Source organism: Rhinatrema bivittatum, chromosome 2, assembly GCF_901001135.1.
Source record: "Rhinatrema bivittatum chromosome 2, aRhiBiv1.1, whole genome shotgun sequence".
In the NCBI taxonomy this organism is placed as follows: Eukaryota; Metazoa; Chordata; class Amphibia; order Gymnophiona; family Rhinatrematidae; genus Rhinatrema; species Rhinatrema bivittatum.
In genome coordinates, this window is record NC_042616.1 from 357265280 (window position 1) to 357287404 (window position 22125).

The following is a 22125-nucleotide window of genomic DNA, read 5'->3' on the forward strand; positions in this document are numbered from 1 at the left end:
GTGTGTGTGTGTGTGTATGTGTACCAGAGAGAGGCAGCATGTGGTGAGAGAGGGACAGAGGGAGCCTGTGTGATGGGCAGTACTGAGAACGGGGTCAAACACTGGGACTGGCAATAGAGTGGAAGGGGTTGAACCTAGAGGTGGAGGGGAGAGATACTGGCAGTTGGGACCTGAGAGGGCAAATTGGCCAGGTGAGTAGGGACAGTTAGTGGAAGGAACACTCTTACAGTGAATTTCTAGGGAAATTCTGCATCTTTAAGTAATAATATTTTTATGTATTAATTTAAAATGTAATTACTTAAAGATTGTCATGTAAATTGTGTTATTTTGACCAATATAAAGTTTGCAGAATTTTAAGTTTGTGTGTGCAGAATTTAACATTTCTTTTGCGCAGAATTCCCCCTGGAGTAATCAGATAAAGATTGTTCTAAAATCTTCCTCCTAAAAAACTGTGTATGATGAGGCGGCTTAATTAAATTCACCATCAGGTGAAGGCTTTTTTCTTTAAAAAAGTATATGAGGAGTAGATGATAGTCTAATGAGAATTTTAAACTGCATAGTTTTTAAGTTTGTTTATTTTATATGTTGTGTTAATTTTATTAATGGTTTTAATATATAATGTTTATACAGTAATCCAAGCCTTTGTTCTGACAATGTTGTACTACAGATTACCTAAAAATCAGGAAACAACTTTACAGGCATGGAAATGGAAACAGATTCAAGCAGATAGGAAAGCAGAACAGATGAAGGTTTTAGTTAAGGAAGAAAAAGGCAGGTGCAGAAACTCAGGAAGCTGCTTCCTTAAAGTCTGATGTACCAGGATTGCACAGGGGATTATATATGTAACCAGTCATGAAGGACGAAAGAAGATTTAAAGCAAACGTGAGAACATACTTTTATTGAAGGGTGGTAGATGCCTGGAATATTCTACCAGTGAAGGTAGTAGAAAGCAATAGTTTTACATAATTCAGGCATGCTTGGGGCAGATATCAAAATTGACCGAGTTTAAGCCCATGGACTATCTGAAGACCTAAACATAAAACAGCTGGGTCAGACTGATCTGCTGAGATAGCATGTCATAATAATATTAAACTTAAAAGACCAACTTACACAGGAACAGCACATAAACACAATGCAGAAGGATTCAAGAACTCCAGCAGCTCCTACAATCCACGTCAAACGGAGGAAAAGAATCACTCCAAGGATGTTCTGCAGGCAGGGCAGGTACACACCAATGAAAGTACCCATACGAGTAGCCTAAATAACAAAAACAAAATATTTCTCTGAAAACTGATGAAATGTGGTAGTCTATCCAGCTTCATTTTTTTTTACATATGTTTATTGTGTTGATTATATTCAGTACAGTACAATATAGGTAACCCTTCAAAATGACAAAATAACTACATTTCTCATGTTTGTTCTTTATAGATAGATGGATAATCAGCCATATAAGCAGGGCCTGTGCTACCTGTTTTGCTACTCACCCCCAACACGCACCTCATTCTAAACACATAATATAAAAGTGTTTCAGAAATTATGCTGGTCCCACTTGCAAAAGTAAAAAAGGCAGTGTAGAGGTTCTGGGAAAGCCTCACTGTGCACTTTAAATTTGTTCCTTCAATTTGGGAAGTGGGATAAGGCCAGATAGGGAAAACAACTCCAGCAGGCCACTCAATGTAGGTTTCTAGCAGCAGCAGATAATTGTGGGTGCTCATTGCCTTTTCCAAAGTGGGACATAGGCAGTAGCAGGAAGGCAAATGGCCACTTTCTTATCTTTCTGCTATACCTGTCCATAAATGCTTGGGATTCATCCTTGTCCTCTTTGCTGACAGAAATAGAATGCCCTTTTAATTATGTCTGACATCACTGGCACTCTTAAGCACTGCTGGACCCTCAATACTCAGTATTCTCTACCTTCAACTGCTGTTAAGATTGCCCTGAGGTACTGGGAACTCTTCAAAGCTGTTTTGGAAAAGTTTTTCTGATTTGGCATCTCTACTGGGGCCAGGCTCCCAACTAGAAGACTGAAGGAGTGAGCCCACTTTATATTTACTCCCAGCAGAGGAAACAATAGAGAGTAGTGTAGTTAAATTCTGAAGCCATTTTAACAAAGAGGGCTCTGTTTGAAGTTCTTTCCTTCAAAAACTAAAACACATGTGAAAAACTTCAACAGAAAAAGATGCCAAACTAAACTTACAGGGCCGGAATTTAAAAGCCTTATGCATGTAGGGGGGGTTACGCGCGCCGGGCCTATTTTTAAAAGGCCCGGCGACACATATAAAGCCCCGGGACGCATGTAAGTCCCAGGGCTTTACTAAAGGGGCGGTCCGGGGGCATGGCGGGGTGGTCAGTGGGCGGGGCATGGGCGGGGCCAGAGGCCTCCGACACAGTGGCCATTGCAGCCGTGTCGAAGGATCGCGTGCCGGCACCTGCCGGCGCGCGCAACTTGCGCCTGCCCAGAGGAAGGAACAAAAGGTAAGATAAGATAAGACTTTTGGGTGGTGTTAGAGTAGGGCTAGGTGTGGGAAAGGTTAGGAGAAGGGGTGGGAAGGTCAGGCTAGTGGGAAGGGAAGTTCCCTCTCAGGCCGCTCCAATTTCGGCCTGGGAGGGAATGGTGGAAGGCAGCGCAGCTCGGCACGTGCACCCCCTTGCGCGTGCCGACCCTCTGATTTTATAACTTGCACGCGCAAGTTATAAAATCAGGTGTGCATGTGCGCGCACCGGGTAGCACGCGCACATGTACACCCACTCACACCCTTTTAAAATCTACCCCACAGGGTGCTGTTTATGAGCATTGCGCTATATCTGAAGGCTTCTTAGTTAAATGCAGCTTGCTTGGCAACAGAGTCAAGTTTGAGTTCACAACCAGAATCCACCCAGGCAAAAGCATTTTTAAAAGAGTACCATACAGGCAGCAAGAAGCAGATTTCAACAAAGTCAGCTAAATCCAAGCGCTCGAACTCCAGCAATTAAATGGCAGCGGCAGACTTTTTGAAATCAAAATGAGCTGTTGTAATAGAGAAGCAGCATACTTACGCTGGAAATTTACAGCCAAGAGGAGAGATGCCTGAATCTAGTGAACCCTTTTTTGTTTGCATGCGATCAGTGTTTCAATCATTACAGCTTTTTGATTTTATGCAATTTGCCTGTCCTTATACCCTTCCTTTTTCCCTATAGTAACCCTTTTATACCCCTTTTATTTTACCCCTCCTCTATCCTTTAAACCTTACTTTTCCCTATAGCAACCCTGCTAGTCTATATAAAGTTGCCTTTCTGAATGCATAATTTGTAATGTTATATATAGTGTCTCCTGTATGTACTAGTTAAAGATAATGTATATTACTGTATATAATACTTTGTTATTATTGTATATAATACTTTTTGGAGTGTATAATTTATATAAGGTTATCCAGAGTGTATAAGGTTATACACAGTCCCTTACTGAGTGTATAATTTGCAATGCTACTTATGTTCTTCTGTTGTTTTCCATCAGGTACTGTTCCTTTTCTCCTCTTCCTGTTTTTCCCTCTCTTCTCTCGCCCCTTCTCTCTCCCTATCTGCTCCCTCTCCCCCCACCCTGTTTTTTGTAATTTCCTCCTTCAGTTATATTGTAAACCGTCATGATGTACCCACGAATGTCGATATATAAAAGCTAATAAATAAAATAAATAAACTCTTTTTTGTTTGCATGCGATCAGTGTTTCAATCATTACAGCTTTTTGATTTTGTGCAATTTGCCTTTAAAATGTGGCAAAATCTAAGCATTTCAGAGGAAGAAGAGCTGAAAGGCAATGTGCAGTCTGACTTATCCTTTACATTTAGCTGATCAATCCAAAAGAACAAAATTCAAAGGTGATAATGATTATGCCTTTAACAATGTACTTATTTTAAAAATTTATACCCGACATTCCTACAGATATGTTTGAGGCAGTTCACAATAAAATGGACATACATAATTCCAAAACTTGACCAAAAATAACATGACAGTAAACTTAAAAAAAAAAAAAAACCATACCTTACAGTTTTTGTCTTATTACATTAAAGCATATAGAAGGGGGAGCCCATTGAGAGGAGGGAGGGAGAGGCTCCCAGTGTCCTTGGTTAAACCGGACTGATAACATCAACGTGGAGAGATAGAACAGCTGAGCCCCAGTGAGAGGGGCGGGACCAGTGACGTCAAAGGGGCGAAAGGGGCGCGCGGCTTTGCCCGGCTTAGCCCGGTGAAGACCGGAAGTCCAGAAGAAGCACCCAGTGAGTTAAGAGCTGTTTTTCTTTGGATATTGGAGGACTTTGCTTTCCTAGTACAACCCATATCATGGGGAGGAAAAGAAAAGTTAAAAGCTTTCCTATATCACCTATAACACCTAAGGGCCCAATAGACAACCACGTTTTCAGACGGGTTGAGTCGCCATTAGGGGATAATTCAAGGGGGCAGTTTTCTGCTTCCCTGAGCCCTGGTGTTGGACCATCACTCCCCCCGCAGCATTGCCAACACTACCAGATGTGTTCCTACACCTAGAATCAGCCAGTTCACCTAAAGGAAGTGACTGTGCAGCTTCTTGTGATGTAGTGTCGATAGATAAATCTGAGGGAGAGTCAAAAGGCCAGATCAATGGCCTAGTGATCCACCGGAAGATGTAACATTAAAAGACGTTTGGAAGATGATGGCAAAAATGAATGAAAATGTTCTTCAAATGAATACATCATTGTCAGTTATTGGGAATTCAAATAAGTTGCAAATAGAGGAACAAAAAAGGGTGTTTCCAATTTAAAGGAAGATTTAAGGAAGGTAACAACTAAAATTAAATTGCTGGAAGAAACTGAAACATTGCATATAAGAGATAGTCTATCCATTCATAAAGAATTGAAAAAACTAGAAAATATGATGAGATATAAAAATTTACAATTAAATAACTTTCCCCAGACTAGGTTATTATCTCCATTAGAAATGCTTAAGAAATATATGAGAGATATATTGCAGTATAGAGATAAAGATTTACCATCAATTTCTAAGATCTTTTATCTTCCTGATAAATTGGTAGAACAGAAAGAAGGAAAAATTGAGACTTCATCAATTGAAGTCTCAACATTCCTTGAGGAATCTATAAATCTAATACAGAAAAGAGCTACCCTATTTGTATCTCTACAATTTGAATCTGACAAAGATAGGCTGTTTAGAGATTTTCTCAAACATAAAGATCTTAACTTTTGTGGTCAGAGAATTTGTATGTTTCCTGATGTCTCAAGAGCCACTCAGGCTAAGAGGAGACATTTCCTCTCCTTGAAATGTAAATTGTTAGCAATAGGTGCTACTTTCTTTTTAAAATATCCTAGTATTTGTTATGCAACATTTCAAGGAAAAAAGTATAGTTTCTCAGATCCATTGCATTTGGAGACGTTTTTACAAGATAAAAACATAGAGGGTGGTAATGTAGATAGTTAAAAAAGAGAATCAAATGCTCTCTCTCCTCTCAAATACTAATTCTGTTTTTTAATATATAAAAATTTGTTTTCTCCCTCATTATTATTGGTGGATGTAATTGAGATACAAGATGTTTTTTATGTTGTGTATTATTTGAATGGTATCTTATTGTATCAATCTTACTTATGTATATTTTTGTTTAAAAGTCATTTTTGAATGAAAATTGAATAAAGAATAAATTAAAAAGCATATAGAAGTTGCTCATAATTAAATATTGCTGAACTGTCAATTAAATATTTTACCCTAAAACTTGGGAAAAGCATTCCAAGAATTGGGGCTGGCCACTGAAAAAGCTCGCTCCCTGATTGCACAAAGAAGTATGAACCTTGTTGATGGAACTTTTGTTTCCGCACCTTAATGCGGGAATGTTCCAATGTATATATGTTACAATGTATAAATGAATTAATGTTACTATGTTTCAATGCATAGGGGCGGATTTTAAGAGCCTGCTCGCCGGTGAGCTTATTTTACATAGGCTCACCGGCGCGCGCAGACCCCGGGACTCGCGTAAGTCCCGGGGTTCTCCAAGGGGGGCGTGTCGGGGGCGTGTCGGGGCGGGCCCGGTCGTCGCGGCGTTTAGGGGGCGTGCCAGGAGCGTTTCGGGGGCGGGCCCGGGGGCGTGGTTACTGCCCGGGGCGGCCCGGGGGCGTGGCGGCCCGCTGGCGCGCGGGGATTTACGCCCGACAAAGGTAAGGGGGGGGCTTAGACAGGGCCGGGTGGGTGGGTTAGGTAGGGGAAGGGAGGGGAAGGTGAGGGGAGGGCAAATGGAAGTTCCCTCCGAGGCCGCTCCGATTTCGGAGCGGCCTCGGAGGGAACGGGGGTAGGCTGCGCGGCTCGGCGTGCGCCGGCTATACAGAATTCATAGCCTTGCGCGCGCCGATCCAGGATTTTAGCGGATACGCGCGGCTCCGTGCGTATCTACTAAAATCCAGTGTACTTTTGCTTGCGCCTGATGCGCCAGCAAAAGTACGCCTATTCGCGTTTTTTGAAAATCTACCCCATAATGTATAAATGTTACAATGTATAAATAGTACGACCCCTGTCATACTATTACTCTGTTATAATGTGAACCGATGTGATGTATCCCAACGAATGTCGGTATATAAAAGCAAATAAATAAATAAATAAATAAATAAATAAATAAAAAAAGTTGGACAGTAAATATACAAGATAGCATTAAACCACGGTACATGATTCTCAAAGGGAAGCCAGTGTATCAAAGTCAAGACTTTGGACTAAATGTGCCACTTGACCAGTAACCAGTGCAGGAAAGCGAAGACGGGAGTAATACAGTACCATATCTCAGCACTGGTCAACAGCCAGGCGGCTGCATTCTGCATGATTTGTAATGCCCTGATCGAATTGGCTGGTAGTCCCAAGTATAAGGTGCTGCAATAATCAAGAACAGACGAGATTAGGGCTTGTTGCATGGAACGACAATCATGTGGTAACAAAAGTGGTCGCAGCCTCTTAGCATGCATAAATTTAAAAAGGAGCTCAAACCAATGCCTTGAATTTGCGGTTTCATTGAAAGATTAGCATCAATGGCAATTCCCAAATTCCTAATATGTTGTTGGATAAGGATAGTACAACCTTCAAAAAGAATTTCTAAAGAGGCATCAGGAGAAAGCAAAATTACTTACCTTGTAATAGGTGTTATCCCAGGACAGCAGGATATAGTCCTCACATATGGGTGACATCATCAGATGGAGCCCTGGTATGGAAAAAGTGTCAAAAGTTTCTAGAAACCTTTGGCTGGCATACTGAGCCTACTGAGCATGCCCAGTATGCCATGATATTCTCAGCCACAGGGGTCTCCCTTCAGTCTCATTTGTAGCAGTATGCATGAGCTAAAAAAATAAAATAAAACATATCAGACCCAACTCCGCGGGGTGGCGGGTGGGTTCTATGAGGACTACATCCTGCTGTCCTGGGATAACACCTATTACAAGGTAAGCAATTTTGCTTTATCCCAGGACAAGCAGGATGATAGTCCTCACATATGGGTGATTAGCAAGCTACAGGCTGAGTCATTCTTATATTATACCAACAGCATATAACTTGTGCAATGAGCACAACAACTGGTGTACTGCTGGAAAAAATGAGGCAGCCTGAAATCACAGTAGGATGAATGTAGAAGGAGTTGGTTTTATACTGGAAATAAGTTCTTTAAGACAGATTGTCCAAAGGCTGAATCTTGTCATCCTTCTTTGTCCAAACAATAATGAGCTGCAAAGGTGTGAAGCTTTACATGTTGCAGCTTTACATATGTCAAGAATGGGCACTGAACGAAAGTGTGCTACTGATGTAGACATAGCCCTTACTGAGTGTGCTTTTACTCGTCCCTGGAGAGGAAGTTTTGCTTTTTCATAACAGAATTCGATACAGTCTGCTAGCCAGTTGGAGAGAGTGTGTTTTCCTACCGCAACTCCTGGTTTATTTTTGTCAAAAGAAACAAAGAGTTCGGTGGATTTCCTATGGACCGCCGTGCGGTTCAGGTAAAAAGCTAATGCACGTTTACAGTCTAAGGTGTGTAAGACTCTCTCTCCCTGGTGAGAGTGAGGTCTTGGAAAGAAAGTAGTCAAGACTATTGACTGATTGATGTGAAAATCAGTTACTACTTTTGGTAGGAATTTGGGGTGAGTGCAAAGGACTACTCTGTCATGCAGGAACCTTGTGTAGGATGAGTATGTGACGAGAGCTTGCAACTCATTGACCTTCTTAGCTGATGTAATGGCTATTAAGAAAAATACTTTCCATGTAAGAAATGTTTCATCACAGGAATGTAGAGGCTCGAACAGTGACCTCATGAGTCTCGTTAGTACTATATTTAGGTCCCATTCAGTGACAGGTGGTCGAATGGGAGGCTTAAGGTGAAGTAAGCCTCTCATAAACCGACTTACTAGGGGTTGCGCTGTTATTGGCGCATCCCCTATTCCCTTGTGGTATGCCGCTATGGCAGGTGCACCCTTACAGAGGATGTCTGGAGACCAGAATCTGAAAGGTGGAATAGGTAATCTAGCAAAGAAGGAGTGGGGCAAGAGAAAGGGTTAAGACCTTTTTGTGTGCACTACTTGGTAAATCTAGTCCACTTAAAGTGGTAATATTTACGTGTGGAAGGCTTTCATGAAGCTACGAGAACTTTAGTGACTTGTGTTGAAAGATTAAGTGGTTGCAGAATTAAGCTTTCAACATCCAAGCTGTCAGGGCAAGAGCTGTCAGGTTGGGATGACGCAACTTGCCCTAATTCTGAGTTACGAGAGTGGGCGCTGTGCCCAGGCAAATTGGTTCTCTGATCGAGAGATCAAGTAGTACGGGAAACCATACTTGTCGAGGCCAGTACGGGGCTATGAGGATCATTGTTCCTCTGTCCTGTTGTAGCTTCACGAGAGTTTTGGCTATGAGCGTGATTGGAGGATACGCATATAGAAGTCCTGTGTTCCAGGGGTGAGCAAAGGCGTCCCTAGGGAATGCTTGTCGACGGCCGTGGAGGGAGCAGAACCTTTCCACTTTGTGGTTCAGTTTGGACGCAAAGAGGTCTATGGTTGGGCGACCCCAGAGTTGAAAGATTTTGCTCGCTACACGTGGATCCAGAGACCATTCGTGGGGATGGAAATGTCGACTGAGATCGTCCGCTAGACGTTTTGTATGCCTGCCAAATAAGTTGCTCGGAGATGCATGGAGTGCTCTAGAGCCCAAGCCCAAATCTGCACCGCTTCCTGGCAGAGCAGATAAGAGTCCATGCCTCCCTGTTTGTTTATGTACCACATTGCTACTGTGTTGTCCGTCTGTATCAGCACAGTCTTGTTTGAGAGACAGTCTTTGAAGGCATAAAGGGCATATCGCATCGCTTGAAGTTCTAAGAAGTTTGACACTTCGAGTGTAGTCCACGTCTCTTGTGTTTGAGGGTTGTTGACATGAGCTCCCCATCCCAAGTTGGAGGCATCTGTGGTCAGGATGACTTGCGGAGTTGACTGTTGGAATGGGTGACCAGCTTTCAATGCTGATCACCCATTCCACCCAGTGGAGCGATAGGCGTAACTGGTGGGTAATTTGAACTGTGTACGACAGTGGTTGGAAAGCTTGTAGCCACTGAGATTTCAAAGTCCATTGAGTTCTTCTCATGACTAATTTCGCCATAGGGGTAACATGTAGTGTCGAGGCCATGTGTCCTAGGAGCACTAGAAGTTGATGGGCAGATGCAAACTGGTATTGGGTTATAGAGTTCGCCAAATGTGCTAGATTATTGGCATGGTCGTTTGGAAGAAAAGCTTTCACCACTGTGGTGTCGAGGTCTGCTCCGATGAATGTGAGGAGTTGAGACCGGTCGATGTGGGATTTTTGATAGTTGATGAGAAATCCCAGGGAGTATAATAGTATTATTGTGCTTTTTAAGGCAGACAGAGCTCCCTGCCTGGATGGACTTCTGATTAGCCAATCGTCTAGGTATGGAAAAACATGAATGCTGTTTTTTCTTAGATGTGCGGCAATCACTGCTAGACATTTTGTGAATACTTGAGGAGCAGAGGCAAGTCCGAATGGTAGTACTCGATACTGGTAATGATTTCTTCCCACTACGAATCGTAGATACTTGCGATGTTGTGTGGAAATTGGTATGTGTGCATAAGCGTCTTGAAGATCTAGAGAACAGAGCCAGTCTCCCCATTGAAGCAATGGAAGGATGGTTCCCAGAGATACCATCCGAAATTTTTCTTTGTAAAGAAATTTGTTGAGATTGCGGAGGTCTAAGATAGGGCGAAGGCCGCCTGTTTTCTTTGGAATTAGGAAATAGCGAGAATGGAACCCCTTTCCTTGTTGAGACCGGGGAAATGGTCTCAACAAGGCAGTCAGCAAAGAAGAGAGTTCTACTTGGAGCTGAGGTGTGATGACCATGCTTGTCCAAAGTGGAATGGGTGGAGAATGCGGGGGTATTGTTTTGTTTTTTTTTAATTCTTTATTTCTCATTTTCAACAAAATACAAACATAAAAAATAGTATTGCATTTGGAAATACATGAGTTGAGTTGCAACTATAAAAGAAATTCCATTTTCTCCATTAATTAACAATTTAAATCTTGAGTGCAACTTCAAAATCATTAGTATCAAACAACCTTGAGAGCTTGTTGAAGCGTTAGATAGAAACCATGGGGAATTTATAAAGAAAAACTTTTATTAAATTGTAATAGGGTATCTCATAAGTTCTACTATAACACATATCATCTTACTAACTTGAGACTGGGGATGAAGATGGAACTTGTCTCTGTTCGAGAAAATCTTTTAATTGTTCCGGTATGAAAAAAAGAAAAATATCATTCTGTTTTCTTAATATACATTTACACGGAAATCTTAGTGTAAAGGTATATCCTAACGAAATCACCTCTTGGCGATAAGCCAAAAAGGCTCTCCTTCTTAATTGGGTAGAATATGCCAGGTCAGGGAATATCTTTATTGACTTTTCCATGTAGTTGACTGGATATTTTTGAAAATAACTTTTCATAATTAAATTTATATCACTAATTAAGGAAAAATTTACTAATAGGGTTCCCCAGTCAATTATCTGAGCACTAGTCTCAAGAAAGTTGGTGAGGTCTCCTTGAAATGGCAACTCCTCTCTATTATTAATATTTCTGTTTTTTGGCAGGAAGTAACAATTTACTATAGAAATATTTTCTCCAGAGATTATGCCAAGTATATCCTTTAGAAATTTTTTCAGAGTGACTGAGGGTAGTTCCCCAATCACTCTAGGAAAATTCAAGAATCTTAGATTATATTTTTTGGCACTATTCTCTAGAGTCTCCAGTCTCCTAGTAATTATTCCCCTGTCTTTAACAACTGCTGCTTGAAATTCTAAATTTTTCTTATGAGAATCTTCTAGTCCTTTTATCCTGTCAACTAACTCCTTGATCTGTTTCTGAACTTGCAACATATCTTGTTGATTCCCGATCATTGACGCATCTACTTTCCTTTCTAAAACCTTTATATTAGCTGACATTCCCACCATCATTTCCCACAGTGTCTCAAGTGTTACCACTGCAGGACGGGCGGGTAGTCCTGGATTATTACCTTGGGATAGTTGTTGCAAATTCCCATCTAAAGGAGTTGCTAACTCCAAATCTATTCCTACAATAGATGGAGTTGCACTCCTGGTAACAGGTGCTTCACCTCCGATAACCTCGGCTGAAGCTCCCTCAGGACTTAACTCCCCCAGTCTTTGTGCAGGTGGTATGCCGATATTAGGGCTAAGAGAAGTCTCATCCACAGGCACACTCAACCTTCCCTGGTTGAGTGGCACACCGGAGTCCTTGGGCTTCTCTACATTAATAGCAGGAGAGAGCATAAATCTACTTATTTCCTGTTGTATTGGTGATGGTAAGGGAAGTGGGGGAAAAATCCTCACTTTCCCTTTACGCTTAGGAGGCATAATTCTATATGAACAATTCAATTACAGGATATAACGTAGTTATGCTCTGCTTATGAAACCCAATCACTAACGAAACAACAGAATCTTAAGCAGAGGGATGGTAATAAGTTACAGTCCATAATATTTGAAAATACCTTTGAAAATGTCCAACATAGATGTCTTCCCGACTCCCCGACGAATCCGGGCGAAGCCGGGCTAAGCCGGTACAGCGCGCGCCCCTTGAGCGCGCGCGGCTTTAGCGACGAGCCGGCTCTGCTACGCGCCGCATGTGCCCTGTTTAAATGGGGCACTTCCGGGTCCGCCCTTGCAACGTCACGGCGTCGAAATCCACTGCAGCTGAGAGAGATACCGTCGGGCAGGGTCTCTTACCCCGGCTACTCACAGGCAGTTCATGCAGGTATGTTGGAGCGTTCTTTCTCTCTGCGCCCTCGGATTGAGTTCCAAAGCGCCCCGCTTAAATGGGGCACATCCGGGTCCGCCTCCGGGTCCGCCCTTGCAACGTCACGGCGTCGAAATCCACTGCAGCTGAGAGAGATACCGTCGGGCAGGGTCTCTTACCCCGGCTACTCACAGGCAGTTCATGCAGGTATGTTGGAGCGTTCTTTCTCTCTGCGCCCTCAGATTGAGTTCCAAAGCGCCCCGCTTAAATGGGGCACTTCCGGGTCCGCCTCCGGGTCCGCCCTTGCAACGTCACGGCGTCGAAATCCACTGCAGCTGAGAGAGATACCGTCGGGCAGGGTCTCTTACCCCGGCTACTCACAGGCAGTTCATGCAGGTATGTTGGAGCGTTCTTTCTCTCTGCGCCCTCCGCGGGGGTATTGTTTTGAACTTTAGACGGTATCCCCGATTTAGTATGGCTAATACCCACTGGTCCTTTGTAGTAAGACTCCACTGGTGTTTGAAATGATGGAGTCGACCTTCTACTGGTAAATGGGGCATAGGGTTAATGGAAAGACCTCTGTTCTCTTGATCGACTTCAAAAACCCGCTGCTGGACCAGTTTGTGATGGTGGTTGGGTTTTTTGCTGTTTTGGTTGGCGTGTACGTTCCCTTTGAGGTGGACGGTATGAACGTGCTGAAGAAGCAGGTGGGTAAAATCTTCTAGGTCTATAGAAGGGTCTCCTGGTGTCCCTTCTAGTAGATTTTTTTTAGGGAGGATGGCTGATGCGATGGTAGTTTGGAGAGTTGGCATAGTGTCTCGTGGTGATCTTTTAACTGAGAGATGGTAGCCTGAATCTTTTCTCCGAAGAGATTCTCTCCAGTACAAGGGAGATCTGCCAGTCTTTCCTGGACTTCTTGTCTGAGGTCCGAGGCCTTAAGCCAAGCCCACCTCCTTGCATTAATTGCTGATGCTGATAGGCGAGTAGATGTTTCAAAAGAATCATAAGCTGCCCGTACCTCGTGTTTGCCAGATTCAAACCCCTTTGCAATTAGTGTGTTCAAAGCCAGTTGTTGCTGAGGGAGATCATCGGCAATACCTTGAACTTGCTTCCACAAATTTCTTTGGTACTGTGTCATATAAAGCTGGTACGCCGCAATACGAGATACCAGCATGGATCCCTGAAAAACCTTTCTTCCTAAGGTATCTAAGAACTTCTGTTCTTTTCCTGGTGGGACAAAAGTGTGTGGCTTCTGTTTCCTGGCTTTTTTTCTGAGCCGATTCAACAACTACAGAGTGATGAGGCAGTTGGGGCTTTTGGAAACCTGGAGCATGTTTCAGTATCCACATCCTTCCAGGGAGTATACTGAGGATGATAAGGTGATTCAGGATCATCTGGTTGAAGATGATGTTTTGTCTTAAAAGCAGATTTTGATGGAATCTGCTTTGGCAACATAGGAGATAATGAAGGCATCGATGGAGAATCGATGGGTCTCGATGGCATCGATGGGAACCGATGCCGGGTATAACCCGATGGACCGGGACGCATTGGCATCGAAGAGTCTTTTATTGGCATCGATGGTTTTGCCGGTATTTGATGATGGTGAAGGCCCGATGGCCCTGGAACAGAATCAGAGTCCCTATCATATTCCTCCGAAGAACCTGGGATCGGAATGAAAGGAGTCACCGGTGGATGCGCCGGCATCGATGGAGTCTATGGTTGCACAGGAGGTATCGGCGGCATCGGTGCCGGTGGAGGAAATATACTGCATACTTTCTTGTTACACTGTTCATAATGGGTGAGTGTTTGCAAGGAGAACTGTTTCATACTGAGAACCAGGGATAGAAGTAGATAGATGTAACAGAGAAGAAGCGATCAAGGCATCGATTTTGTTCAGCAAAGGCTGAAATATCGACGGATCCGATGTCGATGCCGGGGTCGGTGTAGTACCGGTGGCATGGAAGGAGGGTGGAAGTTTCGAAGAGCCTCGATGATGGCCTGCTGGACCATGGTAGTCACCTCTTCCCTAGAAACTGGGACTGGGTCCACTGTCCCTGGGGAAGGTAAGATTGGCGCTACTGGCACTTCCACGACTGAGCGTGGTGGCACAGTCTCTAACACCGAGCCCGGTGAAGAGTGCCTCAGTTCCTCGGGTATGGTAGGGCGTGTTGGTTCCAGTACCCGGACTCGCTTGGGCATCGGCTCGATGTCCTTCAACGTCGATGGCTTTGCCGCTCCATCCGATGGGTCAGTGGAACGATGTAGATGGCATCTTTTTTCCTGATGTTCCTTCGATGCCGAGGAAGACTCTATGGAGAACACCGATGGAGTCTGTGACGGACGGTCACCGGTCCTCTTTTCCCCTCGATGTTTTGCGACCGAGGGAGATATTCTCCTTGGAGACTATGTCGACGATGACGATGGGGTTTTCTTAAACAACTCCTCCATCTTGTCCAATCGGGCACACCTGCCCTTTGGTGTCATCTGGGCACAAGTTGAAAAAGCACGGACATCGTGGCCTGATCCCAGGCACAAAACACAAACATTGTGGGGGTCGGTAATCGACATAGTCCAGTTACAATCTGGACATTTCTTGAATCCGGAGGCCATGATAGAAAGTAAGGCCAAGTAATGGTCGATGACCGGCGGATACCGTTAGTGAGGGTGACCGGAATCGACCGAAAAATGATTCAAAAATGTACTCACAGATACTATGTCGAAGGGAGACCCGATGACAATTATTTTGTGACTGAAAATATTTTCTTCCCTGAGGAAAAAAAAGAAAATTAGGTCTTACCTCCAAGAATTTTCGTTCCTGTAGTACCAAGGATCAGTCCAGACTCCTAGGTTTTGCCTCCGCACCAGCAGGTGGAGACAGAACCAAACTTGTCAGGCTCCGCATATATACCAGGATGCCACCCACAACCTGTCAGTATAACAAAATGTCAAAGCAGAAAAAAATCCTGAACTGAACACTAACTAAGACCCCCGGGAGATTAACCGGAGAAAACTAGGCTCACTGACCCCAACGAGGGCCCTGCCCCAAAGAACCAAACAGGCATCAACTGATCTGTGTAAGGAAAACAAATATTCTCAACATGAACAACCACAGCAGTCTCTCTAATCTGAGAAAATCTTGAGGGCGGGACTCTGGACTGATCCTTGGTACTACAGGAACGAAAATTATCGGAGGTAAGATCTAATTTTCTTTTCCCTGTACGTACCGGATCAGTCCAGACTCCTGGGATGTACCAGAGCTGAGATTACTTGGGATAGGATCCGGAGAGGCCCGTTCTTAAAACGCCTGCTCCGAAATTGCCTTCCCGTGAGCCCTGAACATCCAGATGATAATGACGCGCAAAAGTATGCAAGGATTTCCAAGTTGCTGCCCTGCAGATCTCCTGTGGAGATCTGCAGGGCCGCCTGGGAACGTGTCAAATGAGCCTTGAGACCCTGCGAAAAGCGTTTTCCACAGAGTAAATATGAGGAACCTACGGCCTCCTTCAACCAGCGAGAAATGGTGGTCTTGGAGGCCATATTACCCCGCTTTGGGCCCTGACAAAGCACAAAAAGGTGATCTGATAACCGAAAATCATTGGTCACCTCCAAGTACCGTAGTAGAGATCTACGGACATCCAGCTTCTTCAACTCCCTGGACGCTGGATCTGCTTCCGAAAGATCCCCAAAGGAAGGGAGCTCCACCGACTGGTTCAGGTGGAACAAAGAAACCACCTTTGGAAGAAAGGAAGGAACTGTGCGTAGCATAACCCCTGCTTCCGAGATCCGCAAGAAATGTTCCCTACAGGATAGCGCTTGAAGCTCTCACACTCATCTACCAGATGAAATTGCCACCAAGAACACTGTCTTTAAAGTAAGATCCTTAAGGGTTGCCCGCTTTAGAGGTTCGAAAGGGGGAGCACACATAGCCTTGAGCACCACATTCAAATTCCAGGAAGGGCACGGCACTTTCAAAGGAGGACGCAACCGGATCGCCCCCTTCAAAAATCGGTTCACATCAGGATGCGTCACCAGAGGCCTACCTTCAATAGACCCCCAAAACCAACCAAGAGCCGCTACCTGCACCTTCAGAGAACCACAGGATAGGCCTTTAGCCTAACTGTCCTGCAGAAAAGCTAAGATGGCTGAAACTGAAGCTCTGGTAGCATGAATTGAACGCTCAACACACCACGATTCGAAGACCTTCCACACGCGCACGTACGCCAAAAAAGTTGACTTCTCAATAAAGTAGAAACCACCGCATCGGAATAGCCTCTGCTCTTCAAACGACGCCTTTCAAAAGCCATGCCACTAGACAAAGCGATCTACCTGATCGAAACACACGGGTCCCTGGTGGAGAAGATCCGGGAGGTTCGGGAATCGCAGCGGCCTCTCCATGGCAAGGTTGAGGAGATCCGCAAACCAAGGTCGCTGTGGCCATTCAGGCGCCACCAGAATGACCTCGGATGGATGGTCTATGCGCCGTAGAACTCTGCCGATCAGGGGCCAAGGAGGAAAGACATACAGAAGGACCGAGGTGGGCCACGGTAATGCCAGGGCGTCCACCCCTTCTGCCCCCGTTTCTCTTCGACGGGCCAGAAACCTTGGGGCCTTGGCGTTCCGAAACGTCGCCATCAGATCCATGGCTGGTGTGCCCCATCTGTCGCAGATGAGCTGGAAGGCCTTGTCTGACAATTCCCACTCTCCGGGGTCGAGATGATGATGGCTCAGGAAGTCTGCGTGTGTATTGTCCACCCCCGCTATGTGGGACGCCACTATAGTGGCCAGGTGCTGCTCCACCCACTGGAACAGAAGGCGAGCCTCGAGAGCCACCGGTTGACTTCTGGTTCCGCCTTGACGGTTGATGTAGGCCACCGTTGTCGCGTTATCAGAGAGAATCCTGACCGACTGTCCCAGAACCAGAGAACGAAACGCCAGCAAGGCCAGACGGACCGCTCTGGTCTCCAGACAATTTATCGACCAGCACGCCTCGACTGATGGCCATCTGCCCTGAACCAACTTCTGAAGACACACCGTTCCCCAGCCGCGGAGACTCGCATCCGTGGTGACCACCATCCATTCTGGAGACCCCAAGGACACTCCTCGGAGAAGGTTGGACAGGGAGAGCCACCACCCGAGACTGAGACGAGCCGGCTTTGTCAACGGTAACAGAAGATAAAATTGTTCTGAAACCGGACTCCAACATGAGAGCAACGCGGACTGCAAGGGTCGCATGTGCGCGAAAGACCAGGGTACCAGGGCCAGCGTTGATGCCAAGGAACCTATCAGCTGCAGATAGTCCCAAACAGGAGCAACGCCCTCACCTGTCCCTGCAGTTTGCGGCGACGCTCTGACGAAAGGAAGACCATCCCTTGGCAAGTATCGAACAGCGTTCCCAAAAACTCCAGAGACCGAGAGGGAATGAGATGACTCTTCGCGCTGTTCACCACCCAACCATGGGATAGGTGGCGATGTCCTTTCGTGGATTGCAAACTGGCTAAAAGACAGGAAACAGAGAGTAGGATTAAATGGGTAATTTTCTCAGTGGAAGGGAGTGGACAGTGGAGTGCCTCAGGGATCTGTATTGGGACCCTTACTGTTCAATATATTTATAAATGATCTGGAAAGAAATACGACGAGTGAGATAATCAAATTTGCAGATGACACAAAATTGTTCAGAGTAGTTAAATCACAAGCAGATTGTGATAAATTGCAGGAAGACCTTGTGAGACTGGAAAATTGGGCATCCAAATGGCAGATGAAATTTAATGTGGATAAGTGCAGGTGATGCATATAGGGAAAAATAATCCAATTCCCCTGAACAGAGACCTAGAGGAGAAGGAGTACCTGGAACGTGACCTGTCTTCCGGAAGACGATAGCCCTTATTCTCCCCCAGTTGCTGAATCATATCATCCAACTCCTTTCCGAACAGCAGCTTACCCTTGAACGGCAAGGAGCCCAGCTTGGACTTGGACGCACCGTCTGCCCAGTTCCGTAACCACAGAAGCCGCCTTGCGGAGACCACCGAGACCATGGAGCGAGCAGAAGTTCGTAACAGATCATACAGGGCGTCCACACTGTAGGCCACGGCTGCCTCCAGGCGTCCGGCCTGTCAAGCTTCCTCTTCCGACAGGCCCTCATTGGCCAGAAGCTGTTGGGCCCAGCGCAATCCGGCAAAAAGTGCAAAATTACTGCATATTGCTGCCCAGGCCCCTAGGGCCGAAACCTCAAAGATCTTCAATTGTATCGCCAACTTCTGATCCTGGAGATCCCTCAAGGCCATGGTGCCCGTGACCGGGATGGTAGTGCGCTTCATGACCACTGACACGACAGCGTCCACCTTAGGGTCCCGCAGGACCTCCAAGGCGTCCTCCGGCAATGGGTAAAGCTTGTCCATCGCCTTTGAAACCTTTAACCCCAAGTCCGGGGTATCCCACTCCCTATACAGCAAATCCATAGCAGAAACATGGAAGGGGAAGGTCGTAGGGGGGCCACTCAGGCCCAACAACACCGGATCCATGGAGCCTCCTCTGGAGGAGTGGAGATCCCCGACTCCTCCAGTATGGCGGGAAGGAGGGGCGCCAGTTCGTCCCTACGGAATAGACGGATGCCCCTGGGGTCGTCGCCCTCGGACATCTGACTCTGTCTTTTAGCCCCAGACGACGGATTCCAGTCTCCCTCTATCCCCCTCGAGGGTGGAGACGGACCCTCCGAGTCTTCCTGGTCTGAAGAATCTTCCAAGGTATCTGGGACCTCCTGTGGGGCATGGTCCTCAGGGGCCGCTTCGCCCTCGACTCAGCGGTCGGGGCCCCCCGTTTAGGATGGTCCCTATTCCCTGAATGTGGCCCCTCAGAACCACCAGACGGTGCTGCGGGCCGTTTGCGGGCCTTAAAGGCCCTGTGCATGGCCAAGATAAAATCAAATGAAAAAGAGGAGCAGGAGACGTCCGAATCCGAATCAGGAACGTCCCCTGCTCCGTTCCCCGAGGGTCCTGTAGGTACAGTCGGACGCGGAGGGGATCACTGGGGAGAAAGGGGGGGGTGGCGAATTTCTGCCCCCACCACGATCGGAAGCGATCCCGGGCCCGGCGCCAAAATGGCGGTCCTTGCCGCGCTGGGTTGTACTGCACGGGAGGGAGAACCGGAAGACGGCCCCCCCACAACAGCCAGCACTCCCCGCTTCACAAGCGCCCTCCGCGCGGCTCCCGAAGGTCTCACGTCGCCAGGGATGCAGGCCGAGCAGAGCCCATCCCTGGAGAGCCACAGGCCGCACAGGCCGCACCACGTGGCATTGCGGGCCGACTCACGCTGCTCCCTTCAGAAACGCAAAATAAAAACAAAAAAATCCGGCGGAAAAGCCCGGCCCCGAAGCGGAGAAAAAAACAACGTCGTCGGCGCACCGCCGCAAAGCGCGAAGGCCCAGCTTACCTTTTTTTTTTTTTTTTTTTTTTTTTTTTTTTTTTTTAAAACAATGCTGTCCCTCGGCAAGTTCTGAAGCGGCCTGGTTGGGGTGAGTGAGCCGGGCTCCTCGGTATCACCCCTGCTGGGCCGGTTCTTACCTATAGGGTCCTCGACCCTAAGCCACAGCTGCCTGACAACCAGGGGGGATGGTCCCCTCGGGACCTGACAACCCCCTGGGAGGCTCAGAGCCATCCACGAAGACTTGTGCTGAAGGAAAAAACAGACAACCCAGGTTTTTTGGGGTTTGTTTTTTTTTTAACTTTACCAACAGGATGGAAGGAAGCACTCAGCTAACCAATCCCTTGGTTAGCTGAGTGCATATAGCAGCTTGCCCTGTGCCCGCTCCTGCATGAGGGCAGCAATGCCCAGGGACTTCCTTGATGGAGCAGAATACAATGTTGATAAAAGAAAATCAGTTTATTACAAGGAAGATGGAAAATTTAGAAAACCGGTTCTGAAATAAAAATATACAATTGGTAAGTTTTCCTAGGATACCGGATTTTTCAGCAAAGGAAATGTGGAAAAGGTTTGCGCTGGAGTTTTTAAAAATTCCACAGCAGGCTTTACCCTCATTGAATCAAATTTATTATCTTCCTTCTTGGAAGAAGGAGACAAAGGATCAGGTTTTCCAAGAGATTTCCCCTTTGAATGTAACTGAATTTTTAGAATCGTAGTCTTGGGGAGGTACAACCGGCTTCCTTGCTTATTTCCTTTTTGTTAAACACAGACAGAGATTGGGTATTAAAGTTGCACTTCAGAAATATTAAAGAAAAATTCTATCAATTAAATGTAAGGATTTTCCCAGCTGTAACAAAAGAAACACAATCAAGAAGAAAGCAATTTCTTTTGATGAGATCCAAATTGTTGCAGATAGGAGCCTTATTTAAATTAAAATCTCCGTGTAGATGTTGTATAGTTTATCAAAATGTTAGGTACTGCTTCTATCAACCTTCACAACTGACAAAATTAATTACAGATAGAAATAAGGACGAAAGTTTGGTTATAACCATCTCCTAGAGAATTTCGGATATGTTCTCTATACACAATAGTAAATTCCTCTGTTAGGTTTGTATATTATTTCTTAAAATATATTGTTAATGTTAGATAACCTTCAAGTGATAAAGGTAAACCCTTTCTATTTGAGGACTGGAAATTATGGTTTAGAGTTTATTCTCTTATAAAATGTGTGTAATTTAGAAAAATGTTTTTTCAGTTTAAACCATATGATATATATATATATCAAGAAGCTCTTGATTTATGTAATTTGAAAAAATTGATAAATTTAAAAAAAAATCACTGGCTATATATACATAGTTTAACGAAGAGGATTCAACAAGATTTTAGCAAGGGAAAATCTGGTCTTTCCAATCTTTTACAATTTTTGGAAAGTATAAACAAACATGTAGATATATGGTAAGCCGATTCATATAGTGTATTTGGTTTTTCAGAAAGCATTTGACAAAGTCCCAGATTAGAGACTCCTCAGGAAATTACCAAGTCGTGGGATAGGAGGCAATATTCTATTGTAAATGGTTAAATAAGGACAGAAAGAGAATGTTACGATCCCTCCCGCGGGTAGAACCGCGGGAGGTCTCTTACCTCCTTTCCCCTGCCGTGTTCACGGCCAGAGGCCTTCACTGACGTCGGGGCCTTCTCTGCAGCAGGAGCCGCCGCCCCTCTCCTCTTCTTCGGCCAGGAGGCCGTTTCGAGGCTCCGCGTCCCAGCCTGGAGGCTGTCGTGGATATTTCTGGGCGGCTGAGGCCGTCCCTGGCTCCTTGTTCGTGGCAGAAAGCCGCCGTCACATCGAGGCCTGCTGGGCATCTGCATCGTCAGCGGCAGGGACGCCGCTCTCCAGGGTCCTGCAGTCCACCTCCTTAGGCGCGGAGCCGCGCCTTTCCTATACTTTTAAAGGGCCCAGGGCGGGAAACCCCGAACCGTCCTACTGATGACGTGACCAAGGAAGAGCTATTTAAACCCCTTCCTGTATACTACCAATTTGAGTTAGCAAAGACGTCGCTTCGCTACTCTGCCTGCTCTAAGCTGCTAGCTTAGACACATTCTTCGTTAGTTAAGGGCATCACTCCAGCAGAAGCTCTAGACACCCGCTCCTCGGGGGTCTCTTGCTTCCAACTTCCCTTTGGGGTCCTCACTAACCTAGACAACCACTCCTCAGGGGTCTTTTTCTCTTATTTATTTTCAGGATATTGGACCATTGGGTACACGATTCTCAAGGGCCTATCTTCTTCATATCCTGCACCACGGACCTTGGTCCCATCATTCTACCATCAGGAAGTCACCTTCACTCTGAGTACCTCTACAAACCGACACTCCAACTCCACCCACCAGCCACAGCGTTACCCACACTGTGGGCTCCTGCCTATCGTGAA

At 45.7% G+C, this 22125-nt stretch overlaps 1 protein-coding gene across 3 annotated transcripts in view; it reads right to left on the reverse strand.

The window, feature by feature from the left end:
* SLC12A7 (solute carrier family 12 member 7) overlaps positions 1-22125 on the reverse strand; it is a 485337-nt gene that overhangs the window by 428140 nt on the left and 35072 nt on the right. For all 3 annotated transcript variants that reach the window (XM_029589924.1, XM_029589923.1, XM_029589925.1), the window contains exon 4: positions 1111-1257. In XM_029589924.1, coding sequence (XP_029445784.1) covers positions 1111-1257 — 147 coding nt within the window. The remainder of the gene's footprint in view (positions 1-1110; positions 1258-22125) is intronic.